General features: G+C 40.7%; 1 protein-coding gene across 1 annotated transcript; it reads right to left on the bottom strand.

The window, feature by feature from the left end:
* Nucleotides 1-360: 360 nt before the first annotated feature.
* LOC137104857 (dermatan-sulfate epimerase-like protein) lies at nucleotides 361-7,287 on the bottom strand. The gene has a single exon (XM_067486626.1). The coding sequence runs from the start codon at nucleotides 6,243-6,245 to the stop codon at nucleotides 2,613-2,615; it is 3,633 nt and encodes a 1,210-aa protein (XP_067342727.1). The 5' UTR covers nucleotides 6,246-7,287; the 3' UTR covers nucleotides 361-2,612.
* Between the last annotated feature and the right edge of the window lie 17,574 nt (nucleotides 7,288-24,861).

Below are 24,861 nucleotides of genomic sequence, written 5' to 3'. Positions count from 1 at the left end.
TGTGGCAGGTGCTCTTTCAAAGCCTTCTCCTAATAAGTTCCCATCTCAGTTGGAGCATGACATAAGAATTTCCTGACATGTTTTTAATTGTTGGCTCCTCCTTGTCATGCACGTCACCCATATTAGCAATTAGTCTCCTGTCATCCGTGTCTAATAAAGTGGAGATTTCGTGGAGGCATCTGCATAAGTAGACATTTTACTAGTGACTTATTAGTAACCAAAGTGAAGGAGAGCACGTACAAATTAAAATTCATGAAGATTGTAGGTAGTTTAATACTGTGAGAACGGATGTTATGTAACCACACGCTACATATAGAATGTCGGTGTACGATCATTTAGTCCATTCAATCAAACAAATGCTGCTTGTCAGTATACTTTTTATTTTTAGATATTTATTATTTTCTTTACATTATCTCCACTTCCTGCACCAGAGCCCACAGAAAACCAAAAAATTATAAAGAAATGATTGTAATTCAAGGCCACAGAAGCAAGGAATCATATCCCCACGAGCAAATACAAAACAGAGTTGGTAACAGGATTGCAACACCAAAGTGAAAGCATGTCTGCCAAGTCTACACATTCAAAGACCACAAACATCAAACGGGTTTTCTAGGCAGTCAAGGGTTTCAGTGTTCATAGAGAGGAAAACAAACAGGACTGTATCTAGCTGAGAGAGGATGGATATTTCCAGATGCAATGGAGAGGCTGTGACCGGGTGCAACCATCTGCATGTTACATGTGAACCATTTGCATTACAGAAAGGTTTAAGCAAGACAGCATCAAAGGTTACAGGGGAGCACACATTTTTGCCCAGGCCAAAGAGCAAACATCACAGAGTAGAAATGGTCTCTTTTATTTTTTTTGTTCATCTCTCATAAGCTATAATTAAAATTCATCCCCTTTTTAGTCCACTGCCTGTTGAACACTTTTCAAAACAAAGGCCACGAAAAACCCCATCAGATATGTGATGAACCATGACAGGAAATGAAAACTTTTTCGGCTGTTTGAATTTCCTCTAGGCCTTTAAAGTGAAGCTCAGGCAGCAACAAAACGAAGAGTAAGCCTCAGTTATGGCATTTTGCAGATTAATATGAGTAACTGAGGGGGATGCTTTGGAAATTGCTTTGACTAGAAATGTATCAAGGCTGACAGTGTTTTTTTTTTCCAGTTTGATCCCTATTAAGCAATTCCCTCTGATCTAATTCAGTAAATGCCAAAGGGAGTTATATTAATCATATTCATTTCTGATCCTTAGGGATATTTGTCTTTGGAACCCATAAATACTTCGAACTTTCTTTCTTCTAGACATAATACCTTCAGAGGCCTATATATCTTCAGAGGTTTAATAGTTCCAAGCTAATCGAGTACATACAATATAGTCAGCTTTGGAAAAAAGCACAGAATCCCACGTACAATCAAAAGTGTCCCTGTCAAAGTGCTAACACCATGTCTAAACAGGAGGCATGGCGTGAGCAGCAGCAGCAGCTCTCGAGCTCCATCTGTGTCAACACAGGAGGCGTTCAGGTACAGTACTGAGTTGTAGGTCGAACCCAGCGCATAATCACTGTGGCTACGCACGTAAAAACAGGAAAATCCACAAAGCATAAAAATACACGTCGGTCGGGTTTTATGGGCATCTAGCAAAATTGTGTAGTCAGCTGGATTTATTAAAATGAAACAGAATTTATTTCCTCTGATACATGAGAAGTAAACGCCTGTTATGTAGACACGCTGTAAGCTGCCAAACCATCACGACATCTTTGAGATTCGCATAAAATCACTGCAGTTCTATAAGAAAAATACAATCCGTATCATCTGTCATAGCAATAAAGCATTACTGTCATCTTGCCCTGTGGTTGACTTTGAGTCTATACATTGCAGCATTTCTTTGAGAGTTTTAAAGGGAAAAAGCACTAAATAGATATTAAAATTCATGACAGCCAGATTAGTCTCCATAAAGCTAAAAAGTAGACACCAGGTCTGTCAATAAATATGAGTCGTATTTTTTAATGAGCTTCATAATGTATCTGTTTCAAACAAGTAAATATATCCTGATCCCCCTGAAAATAATTCCAGTATTAACAGATATGGATTGTGCACAAAGATATATCCGACATCACAGATTAGCGACAGAAAAACAAGTTTTTCATCTCTTACTAAGACATACAGGAAATAACCTTCACTGAGAAACGGCTGTGTTGTAGTATGCGCCGATAACATAAAACTTATGCTAAAATTCAGTCGATATCCTCTTTATGTAGGACAGCAAAGGTCAAAAGTCTCTCAGTGAAGTCTCACTCAATAAGAGTGCTACAAGTAAGTGCGAGGGGCCGCTGGAGGAAAAGGAATAACAACTGAATAATCTTCCTTCCAGCTATTTTAATGTAAAATATTCCTCCCTCATAAACATCTGTTGCTGTAGATGGTGCAACACCTTATATCCAACCCAAACAAATACAGCTTCCAAAAAGAGAAACTCTTGAACGCAGACAGATTGCTTTCCACTTTTTCATCATTTTCTTCTTTTAAGGTCAGTGCAAAAAAAAAAAAAAAACTTGTTGGAAGCTACAGTAAACAAGACAGCTCAATATAAGCTGACCAGCAGCAGTAAGTTAACTGGCAAACCTGGTGTAACCCAGCCTCTTCATCACACCCCCACATATATCCTCTATTAGTCTGATGTCCTTTCGTGGCATATTTTGCCTCCACATGTTAATATTTCTCGGTGAAATGTCTCCTTCGTACATTAGATTGTACAGGTTCGTGGAGGTGGTGAACAAAAGTTGGTTGAGCGCTGCGGGCGACGCGGGGACCCCCAGAAATGTGTGGATGGTCTCTGCTGTTTCCTGCGGAAAGTTCACCACGTCCTCAAACCTCACTTGGAGGTGGGACTCCTCCGACAGGCTCTCGCTGACCCTCAGAACTGCTGAGGTGTGAGCCAGCCATAGATGAGCCAGTATCAGAACTGGGCTCGTCTCTGAACGGGACAGCAGCCTCTGGATTACTTTAAACTCAGGTGCAACACTTGGGCACCCATCCCTTACAGCATCGTCCTTGAATATCAAGGAGAGGTGCTGCGGGATGTTTTTAAGGGAGTAAAGGCTGGGTTTGCTGTTGTAAACCATAAGATAAATCCATGCTCGAGGGTCTCTCACCATGTAAATTGTCCTCAAAGAAGGTCCCACCACTTCCTGAATGAAAGGCAGCTTGAGTGCCCAGCTGCCACTCCGCATGTTGAGGACTACGCGGGCATTAGGGTACTCTGCCACGTGGCGTCTCATTTCCCTGACATACTCTGCATCCCTGTCCAGACTGGCCCTCAGTCTGCCTTTCAACTCATAGGCTGGCTCCCTCCTCCTGGGTCTTTTATTTCTGTCTCTGAGGCCAGCGGCCCTCTGGGGATGTTTGACCCTGCTGCCCTCCATCAACTGGATATTTTGCAAATGCAGCTTGGTACTGTGTACTAGCGAATGCAGCCAGCCTTGGATAATCTTAAACCGCCCTTGAACGGCATCTAACCTTGACCATTCGCAAGCATCAACCAGGGAGTCGAACTCAAACTCCGTCTCAGGAATGTCCAGATGTTCAGTGGGAACTCTTATGTAAACAAAGTCCGAGCTGTTGTAGAAAAGGTGTTTGAGTATTTCCGAACCCGATCCGGGCAGGGTTGTTATGACGACGGTGGGGAGCTGAAGCCGGTGTTGCTCGTACAGTTTGATTTGTTTGTTTACTTCATTTTTGCCGCCCGCACCTTTCCATTTTACCCCACAGAGAAGCTGATCGCAGCTGTTAGACACAAACAGCAGTTCGGCTATCCAGAGAAGGAGCACAGAGAGGAGGGCGTAACGCATGAGCCTGCTGAAGCACACATAAAACTTTCTCTGCATGGTCATAAATCCTATGGCTACACAGAGAACAACCCCTGCTATCACATTGACTGTGAACCCAAAGTCAAAAAGCTGATTATCACTGCTGACTTGTTTGGGGATGAGTTGAGCCCCAAGGCCGTATCGAGTGATTTGATATTTATCCTCAACTTTACAGTGACCCCCAAATCCTAAATAGGTCAGCCTAGCACCTATGTCTTTATAATTTGTAGCAACAGACACTATCTTCTCTGTGTTATTTATGATTAAAGACAGTCTTACCCCATTTTTGCTGTTATCAATAAATCTACAGTTGGACACTTTGACATATGGCCCATGTAACACGTATGCTATTCTGCTGACTGGGCCTGTCATTGGGAATGTGACATTGACATACTGAGTCCACCTTTTTTTAAACTCAGCTGCCTGCTCCGCCTCCTGAATCCTGGTATCTGGGCTGTGACCCTGGCTGTCAAACCAGAACATTTTATAATGAGCGTCCCACACATCCATCATTGCACCGTTATATCTGTCCATGAATCTGAAAGGAACATATTTAAAATCAATGTCAAGATTGTGAAAAAAAGCACTGAGTGACTTGACTGGCGACTCGGCCCACTTCTCCACATGGTCAAGCACCAGCAAAGTCTGGGAGTTGAGCAAAACCAAGGCTCTGAACACACTTTTCAGTCTCATCGCAGCGGAGTAAGCCAGCACAGCTTCCCCACTCACAAACATGGTGTCCGTGTGAGAGGATGCGGCAATCACCTCCCCTCTAGAATCACCTACCCCTTCATCAGTCCAGCGCAGCCACTTAGCGCACTCCCCCAACTGACCCTCCCATGGATTGTTACACTGACTGGTAGGAGAGGGGCTGAACACCAAAACATTGTTCAGATAGCTGTACTTTGGGCCATAAAGCGCTTCAGACACAAAAACTTGCCCATTAGGAGCAAAGGTGAAAGAATTCTGATCCGGGTGCTCGTGACCTGGGTTAAAGCTGTTCCACCCATCAAGCCAAGAGTAAGGCTTGTCGTGGACAATGTCATAGACTGCACGGCCACCCAGCTTGCCAGACTTGAAGGAGACAAAAGTATTACCCTGGCCGTTTGGCAGCCCAGCTCCGTAGGTAACCACACCCCAGTTTGAGAAAATATGCATCCTCGCTGTGCCAAAGTCGTGGGGAGGCTGTGGTGTGAGATGGGAGTTGTACCAGATGTATTCTGTGTGAAGTGTAGCCCAGCGCTGGGCAGATGACTGCCCCATGGGGCCGTCCTTGGGTCTGTGCTTTCGAATCTGTTGAGCCAGCCAGTTACCCGTTCCGTTCTTCATGACAAATGTGTCGAGGAAAACGAGCTGGCTCTCCGGCCCATAAAACCAGTTGTAGTTGGAGTCGGCGATGCCAACTGTTCTCTGAAAGCCTGGCAACAGCGTGGCATAATAAAACCAGAAGTGTCCCTGCAGCCAGTTGTTCTGCATGTTATCGATGTTGAAATGCCGCTGAGCTAAGAAGACGTACTGTGTGATAGACTTGGCTGTGTAGCTCCCGTAGGCTACTCCCTCATCCAGGGAGCCATCAACAATGTGGTTTAGGAGAAACGTAGTTTTCTCCATGTAGTTAACTGCCACTTGTTTCCAGATCATTGACTCCGGGTCGTCATGTGCTCCAACCACTATTGCGCCAGTCAGGATTGCTAATATGTTAGTAGTCTGATGATTCTGGAGATACTGCTTCCCCCAACCCCTGTATTTAGAGAGCTCATACAACTCTTCTGTCTCAGAGCGAATTTTCTTGTGGTAAACATCCCTTCTGCGCTCATCCAGGTGAGAATAAATAAAGTCATAAGCAGTAGCAAACCCAGTGAGGGAGTGTGCCATGGGGACCTCGTCGTTAGGGGCGCTGGTCACCTTCCAGTCTGGGTATTCAGCCATCCTGTCCATAAACTTGATAAGAAACTGCAGGGCAGCTGAGTCCTCTGGGCACAGCAGGCAGTAGAGAGCCAGGGGAGGCAGGTTGTTCCCATAAATCTCATTCCACTTGCTTGTAAACTCCTCGTGTTTCACAGGGGGCATGTAAAAAGGGACATTAGACAACATGGTGAGCACAGCTGCTCGGATGGCTTTGAATATGTGGCTGTGGGTGGTGGAGGACCTTTGCCTCAAATGCAACACACCCACTTGGTTAAAATACAGGTTTGGGTGGGAGTTAGCAGAATGGAGCTTCAACTGCTCACTTGTTCTGTCCTGTGTGAGCTTGACCTGCAGCAAGTCATCTGTAAAAATGTCTCTGTCTGTTGCATTGAAGACTCCTGAAAAAGTAGTCCCCTGTGCAAACAGTGATACCAAAAAAACCGAGTATACAACCCAGTTCATTGCCATGTTGCCAAACGTCCGTAAACCCACTTTAGTGCATTTTAAAATTAAGTCGTTGTTTGTTTTCTTCCTTTAAAATGTTGCTGTAATGACCCATAAGTTCATTAGTGATTCCAGAATAAAAGTCCAGACGCATAATATTTGTCAGTGATCCATTAGTCCGTGATTTCTAAAACAGTGTGATGTAACATTGAAGTTCCATGCATGATAGTCAAGAGAAGGGGAAGAAAAAAAACTTTAGTGCAACAACAATTTCCATTTAGACGTGTAACTGTTTGCAAAGGCAACAAAGCACATTACATTAAAATACATAAAATGTCTGATGGAAAGGTCTTTCCGTTCTGCTTTAGTTCAAGATTTAAAAGGAAGAAGAAGAAGAAAAAAAAAAAGAATCGTTGTCCTATGCCTGCATGTTTTCCTCCATCCTCATAGTAATATTTGTGCGGGTGAAGACTGGCATCTCCCCCCTCGCTTGCGCCAGTAACTCATATTGATCTCCTCCCCAAGACATTTCCTCACGGACAAACATCAGTCAGCCCCAGTCGGCATCCGGTCCAATCACGGCCACCCAAAGGCTCCGTGTGCAGCCCGACCGAGCTGCAACGTCCATGGACATGAGCCTCAGCAACCAACGCATCTCCGCTGTGAACATTGCTTGGTTTCCCCGCTGCAGACACTCCAAACTACCCGGTGCTTAAATGTGCAAACCCTGACCCGCGTGCATTGTTAAAACCCGCTGCGCCCTTATCCTCTGCGATTATTGCGGTCAAGTCCGAAATGGGGAAAGTTGTCGTCACTCCTCAAGTATTCAAAGAATGAGACATTTTCCCGATTGTCCGCAGGAAACACTGAATCAGCCTCTCGACTGACGGATGATCCGGAGCTAGACCTGCTGTACCTGTGCGTTTATTTGTGTGTCGGCTGCCGTTTGAGACGCACATCTCACAGGTGAAGGCCGTGTTCGTGCGTAATCTCCGGACGCGTCTCCGTTGTGTCCTCCCCGACTTCCAACACAGTCACTTTGATTGTTTTCCTGCACTGGATGGAAAATGTCCACCGTACAAACTGTAGAGGGAGCTGTGGCCCAGCATCTCGTCTCATGTAAAGAGCAGGAAGGCAGAGAATATGTATCTCTTATTCTCCAAACAGGGGGGTTGACTGATATTATGTTAAGTTCTTGCTTCCTCATTAAGGCTGCAGAAAGAAAGTGTTTGTGAACACTCCTTTTAATTTTTTTTTTTTTTGATCATTATTTCATTTGCACCAGTGTGCTCCCTTTACTCCACCGTGGCATTTTATTTTAACAGTGAACTGAAGAGCAACAGAAACATTTCTTATTTGCAAGAGGCAAGCAGGGTTCATGAAGTGCAAAAAACAGAAAAGTCTGAAAAGTGCACGGAATCCGCATTGCTGACAGGAAGAGAGAAAAGCAATCAGCATAAAAGCAGCAAAGTAGTTAAAAAGCAAAATGAAGGGCTATCTATTATTCAATTACAATGAATAATAACAATAAGTACATTTGTTGGTAAAATGTCAAACTATTGCCCATTAAATCACGTTTTTGATACATTTGCCCTCCAAACTTATTTGAGAGCATTTATTTATGATTCTCATACAGTATCTCGATGTTAAGGACATGACATGCTGTCAGTTAGCTTAGCTTAGCATCAAAACCTGAACCAGTGGGTGGTGTAAAGGTACAAGAAGGTCAAATACCACCCAATTGTTCTCCAAATCACTTCAGCCCTTCGGGCTTTCTGACTGGACACGTAAATCAATGGAGCGACTGTTTATATATTGTTTTCCATTCATGAAATGTTATATCCTTTTGTTATTTATGGGTTTCATTCGAGGCTGATAAAGACAGCCAGTTAGCTGACAGCTAGACGTAGCTAATCACTAATTTTTCCTTAACTCAGCAGCCTCCATCCAAACTGATTTAGTAGCAGCATTTACCAATGTACGACGAAAATGTTCAGGTTAGTGAATTGCAACTTAATATCGCAGTGAGTTGGTGAGATGATTAACACCATGGGTTGCTGGATAGCATTAGCTGCTTTGTCTGTGTCTGAGTGGAGATAAATATAGTAGAACCTGTGCTGCATTTGAAAGAAAAAAGACACATTTCAGAAGCAACAGGGAAAATTGTTTCTTAGGCATGAAGTTCACATACACTGATTTTGATATATGACATTAAGTTCAACTTTTTGTAAGCTACCAAAATGTACAGTCCAGACTAAGTTAAGCTGTCTTAAATTATGCCAGGTAATAAAAAGACGAGCATTCTATCAAAAGGTAAATTTTAGTAAGATCATGAATCCTCAAGGTGCTTTCAAACATTTTGTCACTGTCACCAGTCACATAGCACTGAAAAGGATGGATTTTAAAAACACGTCTTATAATTATTTTTTATGATTACTTGATGGTGGGTTAGTTTGGTAGGTTACATATATATGACACGCTGAACCAACACTAAACACCATATCAATCTATTAATATACAGTTTATCATTTCCCAAACAGTCTTTATGCTAAGCTAATAGCTACTGTAGTTGATTGCTAATGACTGCTTGCTGCCGTCTTACATTACATTGTACTTAATATCATAATCTACTTTAGACCTGATGAGACAAGACTTATACCTGCCTTTGTACTAATGCAATATGAAAAACAATAAGGATTTAATATAGATCTTATTAAGATAATTCATTAAAAATGAATCTCTTTTTTTGCTGAAAATGTCTTTATCCATTCCTAGCATTCATTTCCCAGTTATGTGTTTGTAATACAGTTCCTGAGGCAACAGAAAAAGGCCTCCAACAACCTCAAAACCATGTCCCCTTTGAGAAATGTGTGACATTTTCCTGCCCTAACACGTGGCAGCATGGACTCATTGATCAGCTCATTCTGTGTATATTAGCTTTCTGTGCAGCTTCTTCATTTAATGATGGATTGCTTTTGCTATACCAAGTTCACACGTGTTCTGCAGCATGCTCTCCCACAGGGACCACTGTTGCATGAGGCGTGTTTTTTTTTTTCTCCCCCCCCCTCTCACCCCACAGAAAGCACGTGCTACAGGCACACAGTTGGCCTTATCAGGATCGCTGCAGGAAACATGCATGGTAATCTCTCTGAGGGCAGGGAAATTCATGTGGAGAGGAGATGCACGGCCTTAATTCAAACTACGATGATCATCTTGAGCACACATCAGTCAAATTGCTTAGTAGACAGAAAGATTATGCATCTGGATTCAGAAAGGGGCTTTTTTTTTATGATCTATATATTAAATAAAAACTAAGTGGATCTTCTCTACATCAAATAACTATTCTGTAAAGAAATAAATCATCAGCATTATTATTATTATTATTGGCCCTTTTGCCTTATAAACCACTGTGTAATGTGATAGTGTGTGTAATTATGTTATAATTACAGTGCTGGACTCAGCTTCTACTCCTGTACATTAATGTTTTTCTTTAGCTTAGTTGCTGCCAAAATATGTTAACTGCTGGTCATTTTCACTTTCGCAGATTACCTGGCTTAATTCAGAAGTAAACACCTTGTAATGGACAGAGAAATATCTTTCAGCGTCTCGTTGGTCTGCCAAAATTATTATCGGGACAAGGCTACAAAGAGGTTAGAGCCGCACCACATGGTTGAAATCATGGTCACAATCTGAAAGCCAATGCAGAAAAAGGCCACAGTTGGAAAAAAATAAATCTAATTCAATTAAAGAAAAAGTATTAACGTGTGCAGCACGTCTGCACTCTCAGATGGTTTTGAGACGAGTTACCAAGTTTAAAGACGTGGAGAGGAGTATGTGTTTTTGCATAAACACCATTTTTTAGTATCCACAATAGTGTTCAAAGCACATATGGCTTCCTTCTCCTTGGCAACATTTGTAATTTCTGGCAGTAACATGTATACCTAAATCCAAGCTTTCAGAACGTCCTTTCAAAAAAATGTAGGTGACCTTAGCTACACAACATTGATGTTCTGTTAGAGTTGGCTAACTTCTCCAACACGCAAGTATGGTTACATCCGGAGCTAATTAAGGCTTTGATATTGAAGATAAAACAGCGGCGGTGTATTTTAACAGTAAGAGCTCAGGGCGCTGCAACTCGCACACAAACACACCAAGGAAAACGACGAAAACCTCAATGAAATGAAAGGTGCATTTGGAAGAAAAATGCTGCACAGTGAGGAAAGACGACCAATTATGCAAATAATGCAACAGAAAATACAAAGAAAGACGTGTCATTAAGTTGTGTTTATCACTTTTTAGTTCTCCAATTTGCCTGTGTTTGTCCTATTTTTTTTTCTCTGAATGCTGCACACGTGCTGTCAAATTAGAGAAAATGTTTTCCTCATTTGTTGGTGTTTTGCCTCTTCGCATGTGCTATAGTGCATCGAGCTATCAAGCCCCCTTTTTTTAATTGGGAGAAAAACGAGCTGCTTAAAACTCCTGGCTTGTTAACCAGTGACTAATGCTGCAGGCTTTAGCATCACAAGCCACCAGCTCTTCTTCCTCAACATTTAACATGCGTATTTTCTTTTGCGAGTGCATTAAATTTTCATATTCGCTTGTGAAACCAGATGCTTGTGCGCCCTGCATCCACTTGTCTGGAAAGACAAGGGAAGAAAAGTATTTCTGTGGATACGAGTTTTAACCACATCTGGCTGCACTTCACTCAGCGATGTCAAGGCTGGTTTTAATCTGTTTCAGTCTTGCGTTGTGATCACAAAATTGTTGCCTCGCCCAAATGAAAACTGTGCATTTAGGAAAACCTAGCAAGACTCAATCTCCCTCCTCTCTGTTTGTAGATCTTTTAAAAATGTAAGAAACAGATTAGAGGGAAACAGTGCTGCAGAAAATGGCAGCAAGAAAGTGTTTTATTGTGTTTCACTGCAGCTACATTGGTGCTCAGTTATCCTGTTGCATATTGGATAAAGTATTTTCTTTGATAGTGGTATGTGGGCTTTTGGGTTACAGCAAGTTCAATTATAACCAGAAATCTATCTGACCAAGCAATGATTTGTAGGAGTGTTTCTCCAAACCTACTCGGTTGGGTTTAGAGAGAGGTGATAAGAACTGGGTTACAATTTAGAATGACTGTTCCTTTAAAGTCCTTCACAGCTGCAATCTGTGATTTAGGCCCTGTTTTTTTTTTATCATTTCTCATCTACTGATTTACCGTACAATCGTTTAATCCTGGTCTAACACTGAATTCAGAACATTTTAGAAAGGAGGCACTAATTGGGTCGAGAGCGCAGGTGGAGACTTCAGTTTTGATCCTGCCTTCCTGAGCATTTTTAGCATAGAACAGTCCAGTGTTGCTTCACGTTTTATTGGGATTGTGTGCTTGACTGATGCCAGACCTGATGGTGGCCATTTTCTCTTTGAAGTGGTTCCCAAAGTCCTTAGATTCAAAAGCATCTAGCTGGTGGTTATTGTTTGTGACAGGATGCTCTCAATTGTGTTAAAAAGCACTTAGGGATTTTCTATAGTACATTTACAAATAGCAGTCCAGATTGATTTATTCTCATTTTTTTCCTAATACAGTTTATAGTTTTTCGCCATCAACCCTCTGCAATCCTACACTTCCTTCAAAGTTGACTGTCCATGGCATGCTCATTTTTAATTTATTTAGACTAAAAGACTAAAGTCAAACTGTTATTAAAGGTTTACAAAAATTTACAAAACTGTCAAGTGAGGGTTTTTTTGGGGGGGTATTATTCAAATGTGTCTTGATTTATTTAGACTACTTGAAACATATCCCAATTTGCAGTTACATTTGGACTATTACTAAATTTGTAGCTACTTGCTATATAGAAGACTGCCGTGCACAATGTGATGTATTCAAAAATATGCAGAGATGGTCTGAAAGCACCAAGTCAACAAGAGAATATACGCTTGTACTGAGACCATGGTATATTACCAGGTCCAGAGTTTGCCCTATGTGGGCTGGCTGATTACCCTGTTGAATAAAATCCAGAAAATGTAAAGAATCCTTCACTTTGGTGTCTACCTTGTTGAATGAATGAATATTAAAGTCAGCGGTTACAATAGGACAGTGATATTTGCCGTGAATGCATGAAGGAAATTTAAAAAGAAAATCCATTACAAAAAGAAGGTTGAAGGTTTCAGAGTCTGTAGATTGTCACAGCTAGAAATGGAGGTTAAGAAATCACAATTTTAACATCGTAGTCCGAGACAGAGAAGGTTCCAAGGTCAACATTTCTACCCGTCAGACTAAAGTAAATGGTGGCTGTGGGAGAATCTGAAGTCAGGAGGACAGACTTCACCCAGAGTTGTTGTTGCATTAGCAGCCAGGTTTTCATAAGAAATAAAGAGTCTGTCTTATGGCCCATTATTATTTCCCTTATACAAAATGATTTAGTTTTTTTTTGAGACTGTGTAAAAGATTTTTACTAACAGCAGCATTGAGTCACGATCTGTGGTGAGACATTCATGTATCTGGGCAATTTATAACAGTTATATATGTGCTTACAGTATGTGAATGCAATCATGAAACTCATTTAAACTATATAAAAAAAACACTGTAAAATAAAAATAAGACAGAGACATTTTGCCGTTTGACCACATCTCAGTCTGTAGATTTGCATAGCAACTATAGGAAGTCGGAGCGGACGATGCAGGCGGCGTGACCACATTGGGGGCCAGTACAGACACAGATGTTTTCAATGAGAAGTCCTTCATTTATGTTCCCAGTTAACATCTGTGATCCCAGACTGTAAGGATGCAGATGACTTTCTGTAAATGCAGATTCCCGGAACTTTTCTCTCATTCTTCCTCCTGAGTTAGAATAACTGTTTTCATTGCACTTGTTTGAAAGTACAATGAAACATCTTTTCAACATCAATGTACAATATGAGTAAAGTGTGACTGATTGATATACATTTTAAAAAAAAAAGGTTTATGAATTTAGACAAATGAAACAAATGAACACAACTGAAACTCTATTTTGAAAATTTTAAAACATTTAAGTGTTTAAACTGACTTTTTTTTTTGCAGTGTGCACCCCTCTGCAGAAAGCATTAGCCACACTTTCACTTCCATTAATTGTCCATCTGTTCAACCTCCACGTTTCTCAGCGGTGTACTTTTGACTAATTTGATCTCTATTTAGTCGCCTCCGCTTGCATTAAGTTCTGCCTTCACTGGAAAATAACTCAGTGAGTTATGTTTGACTGTTGCACACAGCCACTAATCTTTGAAGTTTACTCCAAAACAAACTGGAATTACTTCAAATCGCCACAACGCTGCATGTCAGTTCCTCCTTGTCAGGCCGGAGAGTTCGTATGAGCATCCTAATTAGAGGAAGCCTCAGTGTGGTGAAATGACTGAATGAACCACAGTAAACTAACACTCTAATCACTCGCACGTACAGCGGGCGTCCTCGGGCCTCAGGTTGAGGCAGGGGGTCCTCACGCTGTTTCTCACATTGCCATTGCCAAAACCAAACACATCTCAACACACCGTTGACTGACAGGTGGCAACTACCGTCTCCATGCCGATTCTCCCACTGTCTCTTCAGACAGTTTGAAGCTTTGGATTCTTGGCTTTGCTTGTTGAGTTAAACAAACCTCCAGCCATACGTGTTGAAAGCAGAAGAGGCTGACAGCCAGTGCCCTTATTAAAAATATGCCATGCTGAGAAAAAAGGAAGGTGCGAACCAGGCTCTTGAAAGACTCCCCTCTTTCTTTCCCTGCAGAGAATTTCAATTTCCCCCAAGAGTCTCAGGTTGCTCAGCGGGACTGTGTCCTGCTTCCGATCCCCAGAGTAGAGACAGACGGAAAATTGGCTTCGACTGTTCAGGTTTCAAAGATGGTTTCAGTGTCTTCTGTGAGGTTGTCTGTCAATCACAGCTGTCAACAAGCAGAGCACCTGCACTGCTCTTCGGCTGCTCTCAGACGTATTGTGGTCTCTCAAAGCCATTACATCTTCTTGTGCAGAGAACAGGAAATAGGATATGTCTTAAGTGCCTCATTGACAGTGTTTGTGCGGTTGAAAACACCTGAAAATGATCATCTCCCAAGGTTGGAAATATGTGTAGCTTCTGACCTCTGGTCATAATAACTTGTTATTAATGTGCAAGAACTATATTCAGCCGGTTCATTCACAGCCCAGCTCAAGGTTACGTTTTTCACTTGGCTCTTCATCATATATTCTACCTATAAATACACCTTCAAGGTTATGTTTGTGCTGAAAGAGTATTGTGTGTACCGAGTTCTGAGTTTTCAAGCATACTTCTCTTGTTTCCACATTTGCTTGTTCTAATGATGTTGATCGCTGTGTTGCTGTTTCACATTTGTAACCAGTTGTTAATGACTGAGCTGTGTTACCTCTCACTGGTGTTTGCAAGTGTCTGATGTCCTTAATACCTGCTGCTTAATGTGGCCTGACATCTGTTGTTGCTTCCCTTTGCTGATGTTGTTTCATCCCTTCATCGTTCGCCACCCCTCTCCTCACTTCATTCTGCGCGCCACTCCTGTCATTGCCGTTTGCACTTCACTTGTGGCATTTGCATTTCTTCCATCATCTGAAAATAACAACAGACAGCAGCTGACATCGACTTGTAGGTGACAACATCCGACGGATGCAAATGCAAAGTAACAATGTTTTCTTTACAGTGTGAAATGACTATGAACCTACAGTACCCTATTTCCACACAAACAAAATTTCAAATTTATCTGCTGTTGCATTAATGATCTGGTATTTTGCATTTTTTAAACTCCTCCGGATAGAGTTTGGATAACCTTGTAGCGTATTAGGCTGTAAGATTATTTAGTATAGAAAAAAGGCTGAGAAAAACTGAAAGAATCTTTCAATAGTCAGACAACCACATATAGTCTCTGATAACTCATTCAAAGAAAATGTGCATGAATAAAGTTTCGTCAAGACAAAAGCACAAAATGCTTGGTGTGTATCAGGGACCAGTTTAGTGAAAACACCGTTAGGTTTTGTGATTGTTTTCTTGTCTTCTGCTCACTGTGTGTATTTTTTTTTTAAAAACTGATCCCTTGCAGAGATATTAAAGTTGAACTGAATTAAACACTGCAGAGACATAGCTCAAAAGAACTGAGTGCAAGAAACATGCACTCAGACAAGAAGTAAAGGCTTAAATTATACTTTTTACCAACAAAATAGCAGTATTCAACCTAGTTAGTGACTGGTAAACTGGTAAACCATCTTTGATCTTTTGCAATTTCCACTATTTGTTCAGTGCAATAAAATTGAAAACACACAATCTATCATATTGAGATATAAATAATGTCATCAGGTAATGACCATTTGACTAAACGCTGTTGTAAAACATAATACTTAAAAGGGCAAAACTTTTTTCTGAGCACTTAAAACTTTCTCGCCTCTGCAGCTGCTAGTGAAACTGAAGTTGCAATCCTATTAAGCCGAGACTAAACCCATTTACAAAAAGTTGGGACATGGTGTAAAATGTAAATGTTTTAAAAAGCAATGAGTTGCAAGTCATTAAAAAGGTGTTGTTGGTTTTTTTTAATGGAAAATAGTTCAAAGACAACACATGCAATGTGAAACTTGGATCTCTAGTCAGAGTTCTGCGGGTTCTGTGCCAACCATGGCCACACTCACCCCCGAACTGTAATATAGAAACAAATCAACAACGCCGTTGCTCTTAGGTTTGTTGTTCTGTGCCCGATATAAACGTCTGAATTGTTAAAAGAGCAAAGATAATTAAATATTAAATGTAATATTATATAAATGTTTAAAGATGACCAGCTCTAGGACACTGGTTGATGGATGCTGTATTTTGAAAAAAATAATGTTTGACAGTGAATAGAGAAAACGTAGCTGCTGCACTGAAGATTTACTGATCTAAATTCTGCTCAACGATGCCCATGAAAAACCTCATAAACACGGCTGGTGTTGATACAGTTACCTGTTCGACTCCTCGGAGGTAAACAGTACAAGTTTTGGAACTTTTCATGAATATTTCAAGATTCTAATTTCAGCATCCCAAAGGATCATTTGAATTTAAAAAAGCCACTCTTTCATGAGAGGTGACAGGAAAAGAGATGAAGATTGTAAAATCTATTTAAAAACACAGTGTGAGCCAAACATTCAGCCAATTGAAGCTCACAATAGTCCCTGTCACTGCTGCCATCACAGAGCCACCTATGCTGGAATTGATTTTGTTCTGTTTCCCCATTTGCTGATCCAACTATGCAGATATCAGTTTGTGTAACTTGACACACTGACTCTGGACAGAAGCAAATAAACAGCCCTCAAAACTAATTCCGTTTCCAAAGAGTGACATGTGATTTTCTCAGATGGTGCCAAATTAAACATCCCACTGTGACTGATACATCATTTACTACCAGTGTTGTGGTTTAGCTCTTTGCAGGGTGAGATTACAGCTGCAGTGATGTTTTAGGTTTTTTTTTTTTCCACCTCCCTCTTTCTTGCTACTTTCACAGAGTCTGGGGTTTAATCTGACACTGTCAGAAGTCATCTTTTCACAGCAAACACATCAAAGAGTGCGGGAGAGAATCAGAGTTCTAGGTGCATTATTCAAATGGGCAAACCTGCTTCTCATAGTTTGGGTTCTACATGTCGTCTGCCTCCGCGGCTGACATGTCGCTGTGAAGCAGGGGAATAGGAGATGAGTTTCTAGTGTCACTCACGACAGCATCCAGTGGGAAACTGCAGTGCCTCTGAAAAGGGACTAAAAGATGAGACGCAGTGCGGAGATAAGTGTCTTCATGCAGTGTTTTGGCAGGAGAGCACAGACCTTTTCAGCAGCGCCACTGGCCCTTTTCCCCAGCTCCATCTGTGATGTACACAGAATGGTGTAGAAGAGCTTTACATAAATTCATGAGACTATTTTGGCCCTAATTAAAATCCATAAACAAGTGAAATTCCAGTTCATCTGCAGTTCAAAGCAAAATGTCTCATTGATTTCTTGTGTTCTTCTAACGGCTAATAAAGTGTGGATGGTGGCCTTTGGGGGCAAATTCATTGGTTTACAAATAATCCCCCCCCCCCAGAAAATTATTGTCTAAATGGATTGTTACACTACAGAGGTTTTATGTTTCAACCGGTGCTTTTTTTGTAACTTGTTGTTTGTTAGACTGGGGGGGGGGGCCCACCAACCATTTTTTCCTATAGTAAATGGTAAATGGCCACTTATATAGCGCTGACGGTGGCTGCCATGCAAGGTGCTCACCTGACCCACCGGGAGCAACTTGAGGTTCAGTGTCTTGCCCAAGGACACGTCGACATGTAGCCGGGAACGAGGATCGAACCACTGACCCTGTCTGTCTCACCAACTGAGCTACAGCCGCCGCTGCCGCCTATAGAGGAAATAAATGCTCTGCATATGAATAAAAGAGGTGTTTAGGACTTTAAAGTGGTTGTCAGTTATTCGTTGATTCACTCAGATGCTCAAATGGATTTAAATGTGCAAAATTTGTGCACAAGCCCACAGATCACCATCACGCGCCGCCCCACCAAAACCTCTAGTGGCAGTGATCTGCAGTATCTTATGGTATTGTTGTCTTTCTGTTGTTGAGTTCAACTTGTCCATTTAGGCTTATTCCTAAAAAGGTTTAAAAAGGTGAGATTTCCATGGCATTTGATTTAGAATTATATTGTTTCATTGTAGTAGCTTTGGTGATCTCTCAACATTTCCTCTAGGGCCCAAACCTGCCCAAAATCAATATGTTGGTCAAAATGTTTTATGGCCAAATTACTGCACATGCAAAACTATTGCAATTCCAGCCTGAGCTATTGTGTAGTATATAAGGATGGTAACACGCTGAACCACCATGTAAACGTTAGGTTAGCACTTTTATTGTGAACATGCTGACTTTGGCTTAAAGATTATGTTTGTTTGTACGTCTTTATGGTTGTTCTAATAGACCCCACTGGAAGGTGCAGTGACAAAATGAGAAGGTGAACAGACATAATTATGTAATAAAACTGTCTTTTGCAGACAAAAAGTGCCACAGTTAGTTGTGTAACAAAGTTCAGTCTTACTTTCTCACTGCACCACTGACCAGTCACGACATGGAGTGGGTGTGAATTTGTTACTTTTGCAAAGTTACAAAAATTGTCGGACTCGACTTCCTCTAATAAATTCTGGTTTTTGCCTATAACAGAAACTGCATAACAGACGTCGACCTGTTTCCATTTCCATCTGTCCTCTGAGGTTTTCAGCATGTCCTTATTGTCAAACTGCCATAATTTTCTGCCTGGCACACCCAGAACGGTGCTTGGAGGCTTGTCCCCAAGAAGCAGCTCTGCAGGCCACAGAGGCTCTGACTTCAAAGGCACCGAGTGTTAAGAGTGACCACTAGCTGAATGTTCCCCTGCATAATTCTTTGGCACAGCTGAGAACTCATATGTTCCCTCCTTTGTTTAGGTTGCAAGCGTGACCTGAAGGCAGCGTGATCTGGAATCAGTTCCTGTTACTACATTTCTTAAAAATACGGAATGTGCTTCTTTTAGTAATACTCCTGACATACTTGAAGAGAAATGAAACCCTTTTTTTTAATGTACACACAATTACAAGGAGTTTGTGTTTTATTATTAAATATGTGGTGACAACTATAACAGTAGTCGTCGTTGAAGCTAATGGCACATTTTTAGTAAGTTGATTTTAAAATGGCTGAAAGCGACTGATTTCTCTAGATCACTGTGTTAATGGCCGTCCCATAATTTCCCTGCCTTCCTTATCCTCTCCACTGAGCACGACAACCACCATGCACACAAAGCCATTGCTGATTACATCGCGATTTTTAAATACTTTGTCTGTAACAGGCAGAACCTTAGTCTATGATGTCCCTTTAAATACTTTAAATACTTCGGATTCTGTACCTTGACTCTTACAAATGATAATGTTTTTTTTTTATGCAACTGGACTGATTTTGTTTTTGTAGGTAACGTAATGCACTGAGTGGATTATGTTCTGATAAATGAAACATTACATTTAAAAAGCGGAAAGGTAAGTGTCATGGAGGAAGTCATTGTGGTGGGTGTTAAAATGCAGTATTATCACGCTAAGTTCAACTGTGTGTGGTGGTTTAGGCAAGAAATGCACATTGGTTAAGGTTGATAAACACTTTCTGTGGGATGTGAGTGTTTCATATTCTGTAGTTACCCAGACCACAGTTCTCCTTTAACTAAACAAGTGCTGTCATTGCCTGAGCACAACCATGTTCATGAAATGAACACCCCCTTCAAAGTTGTACTGCAAGTACTTTTACTCATGAGTTAAACATCAACGTATTTTGATGATGTTGATGTAGATGTTGTAATTGTGAAAATATCCTCATTATGTTAAGTGAAAAACATAATCATGTTCCCGTATAAAAATACAAGATACAATTTATTAATGACATTTTGGCTCAGACTCCCATGAAAGTGTGACTGAGGCTGAAGCAGATCTTGGCAAAGTGCTCTGCAGGATCGAGTCTCAGCCTGCCCCAGTAAGGAGTCTTGATCCTTCCAGCGGTAGGTGGAGATAAAGTGGTGGTGGGTGCTAGTGAGACAAGCAAAAAGAAGAAAAAGAACTGGATGAAGTGGGTGGTGCTGTAACCGAAAGGGCCGGAGGTGAGATCAGACCAGAGATGTGTAAACTCAGTAAACCTCCCCAAGTGTCGCAGTTAAGTTATATAGAAACATCCTATAGTTTTTAGAAGACTGGTTTGCAATGGGAGACGCTTCCACAGCCAAATCCTTAAATTATGAACGTTTGAAAAAAATAATTATGCACTGTGAGCTGTCTTGTTTTGCAATTTGTTGGAGGAAATCTATAATTTTTCAAGTTTAAAATTGCTTAGCCAGGAGCAGTAGGGAATAAAATAAATGATAAGGATAGTGGATTCCCTGTTAAGATGTGTCTGCAGTGAACTGAGAGAGAATGTTGAGATTAAAACACACTTTGATGAAAAATGGAATTATGAACACAGGCTTGTCCTCACTGAATGATGCCTCACCAGAAAAAGGGTGGCTTCCCTGAGCCTTGAAGTAAATCCCTTGACATCACCTGATGTGATTTTTAATTAATTCCGAAGTTTCCTTCAAAAACATGGAAACTTTTCTCTCGCAGGGAACATCCCTTTGACGGTGCAGTCTAACTTTTAAGGGCATCGAAATAATTTAACTGCATTATGCCAACCACACTTAATAAAGGTTCCTTGTACCGTATTTCTGTGGCTTAACATCAAAGTAGCTGCCCGGTTTCCACAATCGCGTGTCAATAAAACAAAGCATTTGAAAAAACACCCGTCTATCAGTTTTTTCCAATGTCTGCTTCGCTGCTACGGTCTGTATCCACCCATCTCTGGCAGCACAGCTACCGCTAATTACAACTTATGTAATAATTTGGAGCGATAATCTAGGCCTTACATATTCATGATGGCACTGGCGAGAAAATGTTTCCTCAAACACATTATCTGAATCGCAGGCAAATGCACAAATGTTCAATTTGCATCAGGCCTCGGTTGCGTGTGCCTTGCAGGAAGACTGTCCTTTAGAAATGTTAAGTCAAAAGTGACATTTCTGCTTAAATAACTTAGTAACTATATTGAAATGACGGCACGCACTACAGTTTATCAATATTACCAAACATATTGTCAATATATCCTACTGAGAACCGGGGAAGAAAAGTGCATTTTGCTGCAGTCTCTATTTTGTCTCAGCATTATATCATAGTTCCCCTCGTCCCACCCAAACACATGAGTAGTCATGTCCACTACAGAAGACATACATGAATAGGCAGGGTCTCAGGAGGGTATATAAAATACTATCAGAATAACCCAAACAATACTTTAGTCACATGAGTACTGCACACATAGGGATTTTAGGTAATAGTTCAGTATTTTGTGACAGTACACAAGGATTTGGGTTGTGTTTAGATAATAAACAGCCGTAATTATAAATACTTAGAACAATAAAATGGACAAAACAAATCCATGTTTCTGCTAGAGTCTAATTTATAGTGTTATTAAATACTAAAATGAAGAGCCTGTAATTGCTATGTTGCCGGTTACAATAAGTGCATGTGCTCTAAAAAGCAAAAGACAAACTCAACTGTGTCTGGCTCTGGCCGGGTTTGGCCACCATCCTTTGGACTGAAATATGCACCACAATCCGTGCTCTTGTAAGATGAGAAGCCTAAGCCGAGTGTTTTTAAAGGTACACGCAGTAAATACAAAGTTACCACCAACTTGGCTTTGCGGAAAGATTGGAAACAGAAAGGGAAAAAGTATTAAAAGGTAAAGTTGCTCTTTGTTTGCATGTAGGGACTCGCTAGACACGTGCCAGACATTTGGTGAGTTCCTGCCTTTTTCACCACACTGTAGCTCATCATTTGGATATGAACAAACATGCTTTTTGGTGACCTTTATACAAACCTTGTCTTTATGCTAAGCTAAGCTGTCAAAAGACACTTTGACATGTAGCCACGTGGAACCACTGACCCTATGGATCTTCTGTGACTTTTGACAAGAAGTGAATAAAAATATTTCCCAGAGTAGCACATTTTGATGCCTTCAGCAGAAACTCAATACCCAGAGCAGCAGCACTTTTAAGCACATTTCTCTTAGCACCATGTTTCCCTACAAAGAAATCGCACGGCGATGTCCCTTCCTGAATTTTTGTTCTGTCTCTCCACGCTGCACCCCCATACTCATTTTGGCGTGGCTTTTTGTTTCACTTGATGCTTCCATTGACTGTTTGGGATACATCGCAGATTTCAGAAACTTTTCTGTTGAAATAAACACTGATATATAATTGGATTCTATGTAAAGAAGGGATTAGATTTTCTCACCAAACAAACACTTTCTGGTCCCATTCAAACAGGCAGTGCCGTTGTTAGGTTAATAACAACCCATGCTTATCATTCACTTATCATTTTTATGTAAATGTGGCAGCAGCAGCAAGACAGCCTTTTAAACAGAGCCTGCAAGAGACATTTACATGTGTTATAATGGCTCTGTGATTTACACATGCAGCAGGAGGTGAGTGAATTCAACCATTCAACAGGCTGACAGCCTGCTCAGAAAAAAAAAATAAAATAAAAAATCACATCGTGGCCTGCTTGGATTGATTAGTTTCAGACTCCTGCTTTGTGACTGGCAGCTTCAATTCCGCTCCACTCAGCAGGGCAACACAGTATCGTGTGTCAAAGTGCTCCTCCGCCCGAGCTGCCCAGACCACAGTGGATACGGGTAAAAGTTGGAGGACAGCATTTGGAAATCTGTGCAGCCAGGTTGCAATATTGCTCTGTACATTTCCATATCATAAAAGGCTGCAGCTATGACTGAGGTCATGTCCTGGGAATTATGCAGGGGAACTTGGGGGTTTATCAACTATATGGAAGTTGTTCTTCAAATATGTTGAAAGGTTTTGTTATTGATTTCCGAAGTTTGCAGACTTATTCGATTTAATATAACAAACTTAAGTTACAGTACATTTTTAACTATGTCTAATCCTCAGTCCGCTTCACCTCTTTGACCCTACTTAACCCTCCACTTCTGTGTTGTGTGTTAAAGGAAGCTGTTAAGTTGTTAAGTTCTGTTAAAGTTAGAGCTATTAAGTTGTGTTGAATTTATAACATATTGAGTTTGGGGGAAACTTACCGAAAATATAAATGAACAGCAAACTTATTAATATTTAAGGAACACTTGGGAAAAAAAACACCCGACCTCAGTATTTCAATAGTTCTTGCTCCAGTCTTGCTCATCTTTTATGATACAATGGACATACTGTAAAAGTGACGGAACGGGCTTAAAGGTTTCTGGGCTTTAAAACATTACTGGACATAAAACAAACTATGACGTGTATATTTTCCATTGTAATATGAAGGAAATTCCAAGCTTTTCAATCACTTACAATTAGCTGCATCACTGCATTACAGTATATCATATGAAAGTCACAATAATAATTTGACGTTTTTCAGCTTTAACCTCGACGGAAATAGTACACAGCTTTCTGCGGTGAGCTTTTCAGCGACCCTCTGTCTAATTAAACCATTTTGGTATCCAAAGAATAAACTCAGCACTAAACAAAGCTGCATAAGTTACTGAAAGGTTGAAAGTTTTCATCTCACTGGGAGGATTAGCTCACTCACACAAAATACAATGGAAGCATTTATGCCACACCGTTAGCCGAATGCTAAAGTGGGTTTACTTCAAATAATAAATGTTAAAATCTTAGCTTTATTAGGTAAACTGTTAACCATATACTGCATTTTACTTTTAGTAACATGCACCAATTAGCACTAAAGTTCAGCTGAGGCCAATGGAAATGTCATTAGTTTTGTAGATATTTCCTAGTTAATTAAATGCATTTAGCCAATAGAAGAATTGTGTTACATTTCTATTTTGGCTAAACATCCACTGTTTGCAAATTTAAACCACAATATGAATGAGGTCTTAAACGACTAATCTACAAAATGTATATGAAACAATGAACACTTCATCTAAATAACAAAGTATTCAGACAATAATATGGTTCAAAATTACCATTTACCTCTGTACCTGTGTCATTTGCAGCAAAAAATGCTCGACTCATTTTTTGGAGAGAAAATGTAATATTAATCAGATTTACTTATTTATGATACTTTTACCAATTCCCATACTCTCATTTCTATTCACAGGGAACTTCAGACTGCAAACTGGATTATCTTGTAAAATCTACAGCTTCTTGTATGCGGTATGATTTGTATTGTGATCTTGTATTTAATGATTTGACCCCAGGAGATATAGCTACCGTATTTAAAAACATCAGTGCTGTAGACCTTCGTTGCTTTCCAAAAAAAAAACGTTCACTGGGTGACAGGTTTCTTCATTCTAAAGCACTTGGTCGTGAAGTTGGTGAAAAATGTCCCAGATTGTCACAAAGCGAGTGGCAGCTGTGTTTGCATGACCGCATTATATCAATCTGCAATGATGGGATCATCAACATCATTAGGATTAACTTTATGGGATCCAGTCTAACAGCTGACTTATTCCATATACTACATCGTTGACTTGACTTACAGCACAGGGCCTATCAGCTGTTTGGCCTAAAACAATAGAAGACGACCCAGCAGTTCAACAAAATTCTGGATATTGCTACACAAAGTGAATGTAATGTGCATTGCTGTGTCTATCGATTGCATTTCACATCCGTTGACGCTTTGGGTTTTGTGCTTCAATTCCCTTTGCATATAAAGCATCCGTACGCCAGCATGTTGTCTTTGTTTATTCATTAGAAGGTGTGATATCTATAGCACAGAGGTCACGCCTTCCACTTGATAAGGTTGTCCCTGTGCCCTCTCCACGGCTGATTTGATTAATCAACATCAATTAGAGCAGCTTAGCACGGCCTGCAGGGAGAACCCACTGAATGTCCTCCATCTTTGTGAGTAGTCGCTCATACATAGAGGATAAAAGCACTTTCCTGTTCTGTCTCAAGTGCCCCATTACCCATTGAGATGTCACACAGACGTAAGAATACACACAGACATAAATGAAAAATATCTGCAGTTTTTGATGCTTTGGGGCCAGTGCTATACATATATTGAGGCAAGAATAACTTCCAGGCAGAGATCAGAAACGCATGCTTTTCTTGTTTCCACG

The sequence above is a fragment of the Channa argus genome, chromosome 19 (genome assembly GCF_033026475.1).
Source record: "Channa argus isolate prfri chromosome 19, Channa argus male v1.0, whole genome shotgun sequence".
Taxonomy (NCBI): Eukaryota; Metazoa; Chordata; class Actinopteri; order Anabantiformes; family Channidae; genus Channa; species Channa argus.
This window is presented reverse-complemented; position numbering and strand designations above follow the sequence as displayed.

Bases quoted from the DNA above. Each gene is read 5' to 3' on its own strand.
- LOC137104857 (XM_067486626.1), bottom strand. From the start codon at position 6,245: ATGGCAATGAACTGGGTTGTATACTCGGTTTTTTTGGTATCACTGTTT.